General features: G+C 37.9%; 1 protein-coding gene across 3 annotated transcripts; it reads right to left on the bottom strand.

The window, feature by feature from the left end:
* Positions 1–204: 204 nt before the first annotated feature.
* On the bottom strand, positions 205–12,935 carry PCDHB4 (protocadherin beta 4). Of its 3 annotated transcripts, none has more exons than XR_014056930.1 (4): positions 8,651–12,935; positions 5,211–5,607; positions 3,131–3,434; positions 205–639 (listed from the first exon to the last, which is right to left on the bottom strand). XR_014056930.1 is itself a non-coding variant. In XM_081501070.1 (2 exons), the coding sequence occupies exons 1-2, from the start codon at positions 10,932–10,934 to the stop codon at positions 5,567–5,569; spliced, it is 2,325 nt and encodes a 774-aa protein (XP_081357196.1). In that variant the 5' UTR covers positions 10,935–12,935; the 3' UTR covers positions 4,573–5,566. The 3 variants fall into 3 exon arrangements, 1 of the variants encoding a protein (XP_081357196.1); XR_014056929.1 differs by having other exon boundaries at positions 3,131–3,403; XM_081501070.1 differs by lacking the exons at positions 205–639; positions 3,131–3,434 and having other exon boundaries at positions 4,573–5,607.
* Positions 12,936–13,659: the final 724 nt, after the last annotated feature.

Here is a 13,659-nt window from a genome sequence, read left to right as displayed (position 1 = left end):
TGTTAGATTTGTTTCTAGATGTTTAGTATTTCTGAAACTTGTAAATGATAACTTGAAATTCTTCATTTTCTGGGTTTTGTTGCTATATAGGAATGCAATTATTATTTGCATGTAGACCTTATATCCAGTGGCATTACTAACTTCATTTATTAATCCTAACAGTCTGTGGATTCTCTATGACTTTTAATGTATACAATCATGTCATTTAAAAAAACAATCGTACTTATTTATTTAGTTTTGGTTGTTCTGGGTCTTCGTTGCTGCGAGGTCTTTCCCTAGTTGCCTCAGTCAGGGGCTACTCTCTGATTGCAGTGGGTGGGCTTCTCATTGTGGTGGCTTCTCTCCTTGCAAAGCATGGGCTCCAGGGCAGTCTGGCTTGGGTAGTTGAGCTACTCCCAGGCTGTAGAGCACAGGCTCAATAGCTGTGGCACACAGGCTTAGTTGTTCTGAGGCATGTGGGATCCTCCCAGATCAGGGATCAAAACTGTGTCTCCTGCATTGGCAGATGGATTCTTTATCACTGAGCGACTAGGGAAGCCCCATTGTCATTTTTTAAAAAATACCTCTTATTTCATCCCTTCCAATTACTGTGCATTTTTTCTTTGCTTTATTCCACTGCTTAGAACCTGCAGTAAAACACTGAAATGAAATAGTATAAGCAGGCATTCTTGTCTTGATCACTGAAGAAAAGTTTTAAATAATTTTCCATTAAGTATAATTTTTATTGTAAATTTTTAAATACTTTCTGAAAGTTCCCTTCTGTTTTCAGTCTGGTAACAATTGTGTGTGTGGAATTTTATCGTGATTTTTTTCTGGATCCATTAAAGTAATCATATGATTTTTCTCCTTTACCTATTAATGTGATGAAATTATATTGATAGATTTTAAATATTAAATTGATTTATATTCCCTGAATAAGTTTTCTTATAATTTATTATTTCTCTTTTATATATTTCTGAATTTTATTTGTTGATATTTTGTTTAGAATTTTTCCATCTGTGTTTTTAATAGAGATTGGTCTCTAATTTTCCTTCCTTATGATGTCCTATTCAGATTTGGATGTCATAATTCATTGTAGTCATTCTGGTACCCAAATAATCTGGGAAATATTTCCTGTTTTTTCTATCTTCCAAAAGATTTTGTGTAAGTTGGTATTAGTTGTTCCATGAGTATTTAGAATTCACTAGTGGGAACTGAAGTGGCAAGGTTTTTAATAACAAGTTTAATTTACTTAGTAGATAGAACTAATCAGATTTCTTGTTTCAGTTTTAGTAAATTGTGTATTTAAAAGATGTTTTCCATTTTACATAAATTGTCAAATTTATTGGCATATGGTTGCTCATAATATCCTTTTTTATTTTTTAATGTCTGTAGGATTGGTAATGATGTTCCTTTTTTCATCCCTGATATTTGTGATTGATGTTTTCTTTCTTTTTAAAATTAATCTTAGTAATCTTAGTAAGAGTCTTTAATTCCATTAATCATGACATAGAACCAACTTTAAGTTTTGTTAATCTTCTTGGTTATATACTTTTAAAAATAATTTTATTTATTTAGTTTTGGCTGTGCTGGGTCTTTGTTGCTGCATGGGCTTTTCTCTAGTTGCTGCAAGCGGGGACTACTCTCTAGTTGCAGTACACGTGCTTCTCACTGTGGCGACTTCTCTTGTTGAAGAGCACAGGTTCTAGGGCCTGTGGGCTTCCGTAGTTGTGGCTCCCTGGGCTCTAGAGCACAAACTCAATAGTTGTGGTACATGGGCTTAGTTGCCCCATGGCATGTGGGATCTTCCTAGACCAGGGATTGAACCTGTGTCTCTGGCATTGGCAGATGGATTCTTCACCACTGAGCCACCAGGGAAGCCCTTCTTGGTTGTATATTTATCAGCATTGTATTTATGTTTATATATATAATACATGCATTATTTTTTTTCCTTCTTTATTTGTTCTTTTTCTAACTTCTTCAGATGAAAGCTTATTGTTTTTTAACCTTTTTTATCTAACATGTTCATTTAAAGTTTTAAAATTTCTCTGTAAATTCTGTTTTTATATATCATATCTTAATTTTTACCCAGTTCAAAATATATGGAAATTTCTTCTGCAATTTCTTCTTTTGACTCATGGATTATATTATTTACTTCTGAAGCATTTGGGGATTTCTGGATAAATTTTTATTTCTAACTTAATTTTATTTCTTTAAAAAATTTCAGAGAATTGCTTTATGACCTAGAATATGGATAATTTTGATATATGCCATATGCATATAAAAAGAACATGTACTTTCCCATGTACTATGTATGTCAGTTTATTCAAATATGATTATTGTGGTGTTTAGATTTTTAATATTCTGTTTTTGTGTGTCTTCTATCAGTGGTTGACTTAATTGTTAATACAGCCTCTCCTATGACTGTGGATTTGTCTATTTCTTATGTTCTTTCAATTTAACTTTTTATACTTTGTAGTTTTCTTATGGGGATATATTTAGTCTTATAACTGACATATTTTTGGTATATTTTACCCATTTATCATTATGAAATATCTCTCCTTATCTGTATCAATGCATCTTTCCTTAAAGTCTCCTTTGTTTTATGTGAGTATATCTACACTTGATTAGTTTGGTTAATGTTTGTATCTTTCTATTTTTAAAACTTTCAACCTTTCTGTGATAATACACACACACAGGTATGTGACAGCATATAACTGAATTTTTCTTATACCTATTCTGACAGTTTTGGTTGTTTAACTGGATTATTTAATCCAATAGCAATTAATGTAATATTTTATATCTATCCATTTCTATTTACCATCTAAATTTTTTTCTATTTGCTCTTAAAGTTTTTTTCTTCTTTTGGATAATTTATATATTTCTTATTTTTTCCTTCAATTCATTTTAAAATTATTCTTATGATTATTCTAAAGATTACAACATGCAACTTTAATCTACAAGCGTCTAATACAAATTATTTTACTACTCTCATGATAATGTTTAGAACCTTAGAATTCCTTAACTCTGTTTATATCACCTGCCTTTTACATCATCATTATCATGAATTAAAATTTTATATATACTTTAAATCCTTTAAGAAACTATTATTTCTACCTTTGTTAATCAATAAATAACAATTTATACTTACCCTTATTCTTGTTCATTTCTTCTTGCAAATCTGTGATTCCTCCAGGACTGTTTTCCTTCTTCCTAATGAATCCACTAAAAGTATTTATTTTAGTGCAGATGGGACTGTGATTGATTCTTGTAGTTTTTGTTTGTTTTAGAACTTTGTTTTTGCAAGATGTGTTTTCTGGTGATAGAATTCTAGTCTGGTAGCTAATTTTTTTCAGGACTCAAAAGACATCATTCCTTTGTCTTTTGGCTTCTTGATGGTCAGCTCTCCATCTTACTGTTATTCCTTTAAAAGCAATGTCATTTTCACATGATTGCTTTTTTAAAAAAAATAAATTTATTTATTTTAGTTGGGGGCTAATTACTTTACAATATTGTAGTGGTTTTTGCTGACATGAATCAGCTATGGGTTTACATGTGTTCCCCATCCTGAACCCCCCTCCCACCTCCCTCCCCATCCCATCCCTCTGGGTCATCCCATTGCCCCAGCCCTGAGCATTTGTCTCATGCATCGAACCTGGAATGGTATTCTGTTTCACATATGATAATATACATGTTTCAATGCTATTCTCTCAGAACTTCCCACCCTCACCTTCTCCCTCAGAGTCCATAAGACTGTTCTATGCATCTGTGTCTCTTATTCTGTCTCACATATAGGGTTATCATTACCATCTTTCAAATTCCATATATATGCATTAGTGTACTGTATTGGTGTTTTTCTTTCTGGCTTACTTCACTCTGTATAATGGGCTTCAGTTTCATCCATCTCAATAGAACTGATTCAAATGTATTCTTTTTAATGGCTGAGTAATATTCCATTGTGTATATGTACCACAGCTTCCTTATCCACTCGTCTGTTGATGGACATCTAGGATGCTTCCATGTCTTGGCTATTATAAACAGTGCTGCGATGAACATTGGGGTACACGTGTCTCTTTCAAATCTGGTTTCCTCGGTGTGTATGCCCAGCAGTGGGATTGCTGGGTCATATGGCAGTTCTATTTCCAATTTTTAAGGAATCTCCACATTGTTCTCCATAGTGGCTGTACTAGTTTGCATTCCCACCAACCGCTGCTTTTAAGATTTTCTCTTTGACCTTAGTCTTTAGCAGCCTTCCTGTGATATTTCTAGATGTGCACTGTTTTTTATTCTTCTAATTAGGTTCACTGAGCATCTTGAGGGGTAAATTTTTTCACCATTATTGGTCATCATTTCTTTACACATTCCTTATTCCCCATTCCTAGTCCTTCCAGGGTTACAATCATGTATGTGTTGGAGTTTTTCATTATGTTCTACATGTAACTAAATGTTCTTATCTGTATTTTAAATTATTTTATTCCTCAGTGCTTCTATATAGATATTTAATATTGACCTGTCTTGCATTCACTAATCCTATAATCTTTTATGACAACTATGCCATTATACAATCTAATATTTTAAAATTTAAGTATTATATTTTTCAGTCCCCAAATTATTTTCTATTTTATTTCATTCTGTGGTGAAATTCTCTTTACCTATTTTCTATATTCCTTATTTTAACATATTAGTTATACTTATTTTAACATCATTGTCAGTAAACTCTAGTATCTATTTTATCTGTAGATCATCCGTGTGTCTGTTTTTGTCTTCTAGGTTTTATTCATGTCAACCAGTTTTTTTGTATGTGTGCCTTATTAATTTTTATCAAATGTTGATTATTAATGTAAAAAGCTCTCCTCCAGGGTCCTGATGATATTATATTCTTCCAGAAAGAGTCCATCTTTTCCTTTGTTAGTTTGACAGTGTGTGCTGAGTAGCTTCCGTTGTATCTGACTCTTTTAGACCCTATGGACTGTAGCCCGCCAGGCTCCTCTGTCCATGGGATTCTCCAGGCAAGAATTCTGGAGTGGGCTGCTATACCCTCCTTCAGGGGATTTTCCCAACCCAGGGACTGAACCAGAGTCTCTTAAGTCTCCTGCACTGGCAGGTGGGCTCTTTACCACTAGTGCCACTGGGAAGCCCCCTTAGATTGATAGAAACATGTCTAATCAAATTGCATTAATTCAAAACAGGCACTGTGCTTAGTCAAGATTCTTTCCAGTCCTAATAAGTACCTGGCCCTCCAGAATTTTCAGTTCGGAACTCAGTGTATTCTCCACAGTCTCTCAGATGGCAGATCACAAACTCTAATCTCATGTATTAAGACTATTAAAACTTCACTTGGCTTTTCAGTAATTTTCCACTTAATATTTTGGTCTTCTTTCCTGGAATGTCCCATAATTTAACAAATATCATGAGGGGGAAAACTGGCCATGAGCTTGAATCCTCCAGTTTGCCAAAGACTGTTGAAGTTACTCTATCCCTGGCCTTTTCTTAGACTTTGCAAACTTCTTTAGGACAAATTGACTGTTGGAGACAGTTCACAGCTCCAAGGATTTTCCTTTTCAGGAATCTTAGCCCCTTCAGTTCTTTATATATCATCTGCTGTCTGTTGCTTCAAGCTGATAATTTCTGAATTTAAAACAGGTTTAAATAATCCATCTTATCTGGAAACAGAATTCTACCAAATAAGACTATTTAAAATCTATATTTTGTAATTGTAATAGTAAGAAATGTTGTTTATTCGCTAAGTTGTGTCCCACTCTTTTGCGACCCCATGGACTTGTAGCCCACCAGGCTCCTCTGTCTATGGGATTTCTCAGGCAAGAATACTGGAGTGGGTTGCCATTTCCTTTTCCAACGTATCTTCTAGACCCAAGGATCAAACCCTCATCTCCTGCATTGGCAGGTGGGTTCTTTACTGCTGAGCCACTATGGAAATCCAGTAGGAAATACAAGGTCTTAAAGTGATGTGGGTTATATTGCCTTCAGTAAAATGTCTGCCCCTAAAACAGCATGTACTAAACTCACTATATACTGTGCCTAAAAACAACAAAGGAATTGTAAAAAATGTCAATATAATAGAAGTACTTGAGAAACTGTGATTGAAATGGGTATTATTATCCAGTTATTTGGCCTCCATTCTCTATTTTTGTTTTGCAGAAAATAATTGTCCAATTTTTCATAAGGTATTCATTTTGTGGAAATTATCTGGATTATATTTACTATTAAATTATAATCACTGAATTTTTAAATGTTAACCTGTTCTATACTAGAGTTTGATAGTGATCCCCAACTGGTAAGGAATGATCGATGCTTTATGAATACACACAGCAATTTATAAGGTAATACACAAAGTAATTCATAAATTTACTCATATAAATTCATAAACGTGGGTTCTGAGTGTGTATTTGGCCAGTCTCATTTGGGTGATTATACAAGTTGGGCTTCCCTGGCATACACAAAAACATGAAGTTATACTTTCATAATGTTGAAACATATTGCTGAAAACTTCAGTCATATTTCTTGTCATCATACATAAAACTATTTCATTTAAATATCTAACAGTAAATGGTGAACTCATTAAAACTGGCTACTAAATGTCATATATTTGTGTTTAACTTTGTTCATATTTTTATTACTTTCTAATTTTAAGTATTAGATTGGATGAAAGCTAAAAGCTATGTTTCAATAATAACTTAAAGAATAATTTTTCTTTTTTATTTTTAAAAATGTAATTCATGGAAACACAAAATAATTAAATTCCAGTAGGATGACACTTGAGATTTAAAAATAAATACTTAGGTTATAAAGCAAACTCTAATTACTCATTTGTGCCAAAAGTTCAATAAGTGGTCTTATAGTTATAGCTATATAAATTTAGTTAGAAATCACAAATCATCTTAATTGGCCTAATGAACACAACATAAAACAATTATAATTCAGATAAGTTTATTTCTTAATTTATATTTCTATTCTTATTGTCTTAAAGGAAAAAACAATGCTTACTTCTTATTATTGAAAGTTAGCATAATTAAAAAAGTAAATTTATGCAAAATACAAAAAAGCTACATTGAAAAACAAAACAAGGTCATTTGGACATCAAAAATAAATCATCATTTTGTTGATAAAAGCTGCTCATGTTTAAAAAATAACTTAGAGTAATCAGACTAGAACATAATCAACAAAACTCAAGAGAAATTCTGCCTTTTTTGAAGGATGTGGAAAAACTATGAAAGCCAAGAAAAACACATACTTTATACTTATATTTGAACTTCTATTAATAGGGCAAAAGAAGGACAGGAAAGTATAAGATGCCCTCTACCTCTTGAGTCCTTTAAAGGATTTAGGGTTTACTTAAAGTTCTAAGATTTTTAAGTATGTTATCAAGCAGTGAATTAGTTTTATTTTAGTGAAGTGGATTTGATACCAAATTATATGTAAGATTTTCTCTTATTTATAAATAAGAACATTTTTATTTTCATATTAGTGAGTATTCCTGAAGCAATTACAATGTGCTAGGTAAGTACCAAACGAATAATCCCTAGCATATATGGTACTCAGATGGGATAAGATCACAATTGTAGTGTATTAATAATTTAATACCATAGTCAAGGCTATGGTTTTCCCAGTAGTCATGTATGGATGTGAGAGTTGGACTGTGAAGAAAGCTGAGCGCCGAAGAATTGATGCTTTTGCACTGTGGTGTTGGAGAAGACTCTTGAGAGTCCCTTGGGCTGCAAGGAGATCCAACCAATCCATCCTAAAGGAGATCAGTCCTGGGTGTTCACTGGAAGGACTGATGTTGAAGCTGAAACTCCAATACTTTGGCCACCTCATGCGAAGAGTTGACTCATTGGAAAAGACCCTGATGCTGGGAAGGATTAGGGGCAGGAGGAGAAGGGGACAACAGAGGATGATATGGCTGGATGGCATCACTGACTCGATGGACATGGGTTTGGGTAAACTCCAGGAGTTAGTGATGGACAGGGAGGCCTGGCGTGCTGCGGTTCATGGGGTCGCAAAGAGTCGGACACGACTGAGCGACTGAACTGAATAATAAAGTGCATGTTTAGGTGCAACTTATGAGAAACAAGTATGCTAAGTTACATGCTCATGGCTATTTAGTGGGGCATAGCCTGGTAGAGTGGTGAACAGGAAAGCTCTAGGTAGCTACAAAGAATTTCTAACACTCTTGCAAATACAAGTAAAGAAAAGCACCAAAAACATACAGAAATTCAAGATTATGCAAAAGCTTTAAAGTATTTCCTTAAAAAGACATTAAAAGAGGTTGATTTAAATATTAATAGAATTTCTTTTATGGCTTGAGTAATTTATAGTTATGGAAACATTAATCACCAAGAGAAGGTAAAATATGGAGAAATAATATCAACTGTAACTAAAAATGCTAAATCCAATGAATACTATAAAAGGAAAATTTAGTAGAGATGCGTAAGTTTGGAAGAGATATACAAATTTATGTAACAGTACAACCTCTTAACAGAAAAGTATTGCAATGTGAGTTAGGCTTAACAAAATTGAGAGGCTCACTTAACCAAATACGTCATTTAACTGAATACAAAGCTATTTCTACAGTTGGGGCTTTCTTTGATTTCTCTCTCAGTGTCCTGAACCAAGAGGTTAGGGAATATTGGCTTCAGTAGTTTGAACTCACCAGTTCTATGGTCTCCCGTCAGACACACCTCGTACTGGTAGCTCTGGGACAGGGTCCCCGTGCCGCTGACGTCCACCAGGTGGCCCGGGAAGTGGCCCTCGGCCACCGGGCAGCGACCCGCCGAGGCCGCCCCGCCCCTCCTGCACAGCCGCACCGCCACGAACACCAGCACCGAGAAGAGGAAGAGCGACGACACCGACGCCAAGGCCACCACCAGGTAGACGGTGAGCGGGTCGGCCGGCGCCGCGGCCGCCGCTTCCGCTTCCGGGGCCGGCAGGTAGGGCTGCGAGAAGCCGTCCACCAGCAGCACGTGCAGCGTGACGCTGGCCGACAGCGGCGGCTCGCCGTTGTCCTTGACCAGCACCACCAGCCGCTGCTTGGGCGCGTCGCGCTCGCTCAGCAGCCGCGCCGTGCGCACCTCGCCGTTGTGCGCCCACACGCCGAACAGCCCGGGCTCCGTGGCCTTGAGCAGCTGGTACGACAGCCAGGCGTTCTGGCCCGCGTCGCCGTCCACCGCCACCACCTTGGTCACCAGGTAGCCCGGCTCGGCCGCCCTGGGCACCAGCTCGGTGCAGGGCGCCGAGGCGTTCTGCAGCGGGTAGAGCACGAAGGGCGCGTTGTCGTTGACGTCCGCCACGAGCACGCGCACCAGCGCCTGGCTGCTGAGCGCCGGCGAGCCGCGGTCGGCGGCGCCCACGCGGAACTCGAAGGCCCGCAGGGCTTCGTAGTCCAGGGACGTGAGGGCGAAGAGGTGTCCGTTGTCGGGGTTGATGGACACGAGGGAGGCGAGGGGCACGTGCGGGTCGGGGGGCGGCAGCAGCGAGTAGGTGACCTGGGCGTTGGCGCCCGCGTCTGTGTCTGTGGCGCTGACGCTGCCGATGTGCAGGGCGGGGCTGTTGTTCTCGCGGACCCACAGGGTGTAGGAGGTCTGGGTGAAGGCGGGGGCGTTGTCGTTGACGTCGGACACCAGCACGGTTATGTTGTGCTCGGTTTTCAGTCTGGGGGTTCCCATGTCAGTGACTGTGATGGTGATATTGTACTCGGCTTGACTTTCTCTGTCAAGAGGGCTATCGGTTACCAGGGTGTAGAAATTCTTGAAAGTCGATCTTAGAATGAATGGCAGATTGTCTGGAATAGAGCAAATCATCTTTCCATTGTCTCCAGAGTCTCTATCTCGAATTCGGAAGATACAGACTATGGTCTCCAGGGCATTTTCTGGGATGGAGCTGATGAGTGAAGATACGGTAAGTTCGGGGGCGTTGTCATTCACATCTACCACCTCTATGACTACAGTGCTTTTCCCAGAAAGGCCTCCTCCATCTGTAGCCTCAGTTTCCACGTGGTAAGATTTGATTTGTTCAAAATCCAATTTCTTTGTCAGTCGGATTTCTCCTGTGACTTCATTTATTGAGAAAGTTTGTTTAATTTCCTCTGAGGCTTGGAACAAGCTATAGGAAACAGTCCCAAAATTTCCAGCATCTACATCCCTAGCTAAAACTGTAAGTATTAGGGAGTCTAGGGGGCTGTTTTCCAGAACCTGCACTTCATATGGTGTGTGCAGAAACTCGGGAGCATTGTCATTGACGTCCATGATCAGGATTCGCACCATGCTGGTGCCAGACCTAGGTGGAGACCCACCATCTAGCGCCATTAGAGTTAAGCTAAACTCTGACTGCTCCTCTCGATCCAGCACTTGGTCCTGCACCAAATCTGGATATTTCTTGCCATCACTATGATTTTGAGTGAGAACGTGAAAGTGAGGATTGGCGTTGATGGTGTATTTTTGAAGACCGTTGCTACCCACATCCAAATCCTGAGCTAATGTCAATGGAAATACAGTCCCTGGCTGGCTGTTTTCCGGTATTTTCAAAAGCATTTCCCTATTCGGGAATACTGGGGAGTGGTCATTTATGTCCTGTATTAATAATTCTCCTTCAAAAAATTGCACTGGAGTTTCCAGGAACACTTGGAAATGCAGCACACAGGGTTCAACGGAGCCACATATGTCTTCCCGGTCTAGTTTCTCCCTCAAAAGCAAATCTCCAGTCTGACGATCCAGCAGCAAGCGCTGCTTGTCATCGTCACAAACCACCCGCGTCGACCGGGCGTTCAGCTCCCCAATTCCCAGGCCCAGGTCCTTGGTTAAATGGGCTATAAAGGAGCCGCTCTCTGTTTCTTCCAGAACAGAATAACGAATAGGCGCGGGGTTAGCCTGAGACAAGAATACCATCAAAATAAAGGTCGTCACTTGCCTGTTGGGTTGAATTCTCTCTAGCGTCTCCATGTTGGAGCCAGGGTGCTTACATCCAGTCCCCCTTCAGCAACCAGAAAAAGACCAGAGGTATTAAATTTTCTTACTGGGTAGAATCCTCACAGAGTTACTTGTAATCTTAAATTCGTTTAGAATATCGCTGCCCAAATTCGTTGCTAGCCCAGTACTGCTGGCAGAGCTTCTTGTGGTGGTGTTTCCGTCTTGCAGCAAAGGAATACGCGAGCTTCCTGGGGCTCTTTATTCACAATCTTAGCCGGCAGCGCCACCCTGCGTCCTGATTGATAAACTAACATCCTTAACAGCCTATTTTGGAAGTGTCCAAATTAAGCCATTTGAAAAAGTGTAAAGGACTTTTTCACGTATTATTCCATTTATGGCTTAATGTATAGGTTATTCCATTACATTGCGTGAGCTATAATAATTGTGAGCACAAAGCAAGGGACTATCTCCATCTGCCCATATCCTTTACAATAGAACTTAAAGAACTCCATTTACCCTTTGCCATAATCTAACCAGGGGAGATAAACTCGTATAAAATTACAATCCATAATAGTTATATCTGCTTATTTTCAAGTATGTGAGAAATTTATGATGATGAAGAAAGTTTGTTAAAGTGCTCTGTACCACCTGGTCTCAGGGAGGCTATTTTTCAAAGGAAAGGTTCTATTTTTTTACACTGGTGTGCAAATAATAATACAGTTGAATAAAGCGACATCTTGCCTTATTATGAGTCCTTTTACAATGTGAACCCACATTAAAATATTAGGGAGGTCAGATAGTATTAGAAACAGATTCTTAGATGCAGAAAGAAAATGAAAGGATTTTTATAGATAAACAGAAACTCAGAGGGTGATAAGACTTGATTATTCTGCTTGACTATTATCAGGATAATATCAAGCCAAAATTGAGTAAGTGAAAATCGTAGAATTTTATTAAGAAAAAGGCTTTAAGCTGATTTAGCTCAATAGATATCTATAATTTATGAGTTTGCTTCTCACCACGCTGACCCTTTGTTTCCTAGATATCATATTCCTTGACTGCCCAATTTGCAGAAGACAGGGAGCTATGATTTGAAACGTTTTAATCTGTGAACAAAGGGTGCCTCAAGCTTTGTCTACTCATATTTGGTGAAGAGGAAAGACTTGTTTATAAAGTAGATTTCAGCACAATGTGCAACCATCCTGATTTCTCTGATACGGTAAGTTAACTGAGACACAGTTAACCAGTTTACTAGTTACAATTAGTATTTGGAATGGAGTATCATTTATTTGGGATTTCTCCTCCTTAAATATCTTGTAATTTAACTAAGTTCATAAATTACAGTTCACATTGAATGCATTATTTTAAAGCATGTCAGTAATCTTAAGTTCCTATGATAGAAAGTATTAGGGAAATAATTTTTTTTGGCCGCACCACATGCATGCAGCATCTTAGTTCCCCAACCACAGATTGAATCCATGCCTCCTGCAGTGGAAACATTGAGTCTTAACCACTGGACTGCCAGGAAAGTTCCAGGAAAAATTATTTTTGAAAGAAACCTGGACAATAGTAGTCATTCAGTAAATGTCAATTGGGTAAATTAATTAATCCACTCTAATCATCATGTTTTTACCTATATTAGAAGATTATTGTCACATCACGCATTCAGTCATGAACATGTCTGACACTGAAAACAGAATTCTTAGAGATGAGAGTATAATACCTGCTAAGCGCTGCTCAACTAAATTTACATTTTTCTAGTTCTGTTAATTCCTATTGTAAGAGATATAGCAATAATAATGATTACACTATTAATATACTTTAGGATTTTCTTCTACATTTAAAGCAAATCAGAGAAATATATATCAACATTGCTGTTGTTCTTCAGTCACTAAGTCACGTCCAACTCTGCAACCCCATGGACTACAGCATGCCAGGCTTCCCTGTCCTTCACTATCTCCCAAAGTTTGCTCAAACTCATGTCCATATCAACATGAAGTGAAAAGAAAAAAAATAAATATACATAAAAGAAAAAAAAAGAATATTCTTTTAGATATAAATGGAAAGCAAATTTCCTGAACAAAAAACTGTTTTATACTATAGTAGCAGAGTTTTAGTTCCATTCTAGTTAAAGAGTTCAGGACAAAATTTAAACTAGATTTTGTTTACTTATTCCTACATGTTGACATAGAAATAGTGTTGCAAATTAGCTATTTTTGGTTTGTCAATTCAACACAAATGAAATCTAGGTAATATTAACATCTATGTGTTACAACATGTCAGATAGTATTCTAAGTATTTTACAGACATTAACTCATTTTATCCCTCAAATAGCCCTATAAGGTGGGCACTCTTACTAGGCACTGACAGAATGTGGTCCACTGGAGAAGGGCATGGCAAACCACTGCAGTATTCTTGTCTTGAGAACCCCATGAACAGTATGAGAAGGCAAAAAGATAGGACACTGAAAGATGAACTCCCCAGGTCAGTAAGTGCCCAATATTCTACTGGAGATCAGTGGAGAAATAACTCCAGAAAGAATGATGGGATGGAGCCAAAGCAAAAACAATACCCAGCTGTGGATGTGACTGGTGATAGAAGCAAAGTCCGATGCTGTAAAGAGCAATATTGCATAGGAACCTGGAATGTTAGGTCCATGAATCAAGGCAAATTGGAAGTGGTCAAACAGGAGATGGCAAGAGTGAACATCAACATTCTAGGAATCAGCAAACTAAGATGGATTGGAATGGGTGAATTT

The sequence above is a fragment of the Giraffa tippelskirchi genome, chromosome 6 (genome assembly GCF_054371585.1).
Source record: "Giraffa tippelskirchi isolate mGirTip1 chromosome 6, T2T-mGirTip1v1.2.pri, whole genome shotgun sequence".
In the NCBI taxonomy this organism is placed as follows: Eukaryota; Metazoa; Chordata; class Mammalia; order Artiodactyla; family Giraffidae; genus Giraffa; species Giraffa tippelskirchi.
Note: the sequence above shows the minus strand (reverse complement) of the source record. Positions and strands in the feature narration are given on the sequence as shown.

Excerpts from the sequence above, each read along its gene's own strand:
- PCDHB4 (XM_081501070.1), bottom strand. The coding sequence starts at position 10,934 with ATGGAGACGCTAGAGAGAATTCAACCCAACAGGCAAGTGACGACCTTT. Across the intron at positions 5,608-8,650 it reads GACGGGAGACCATAGAACTG|AAATTATCAGCTTGAAGCAA; the intron begins GTGAGTTCAAAC and ends TTTTAAATTCAG.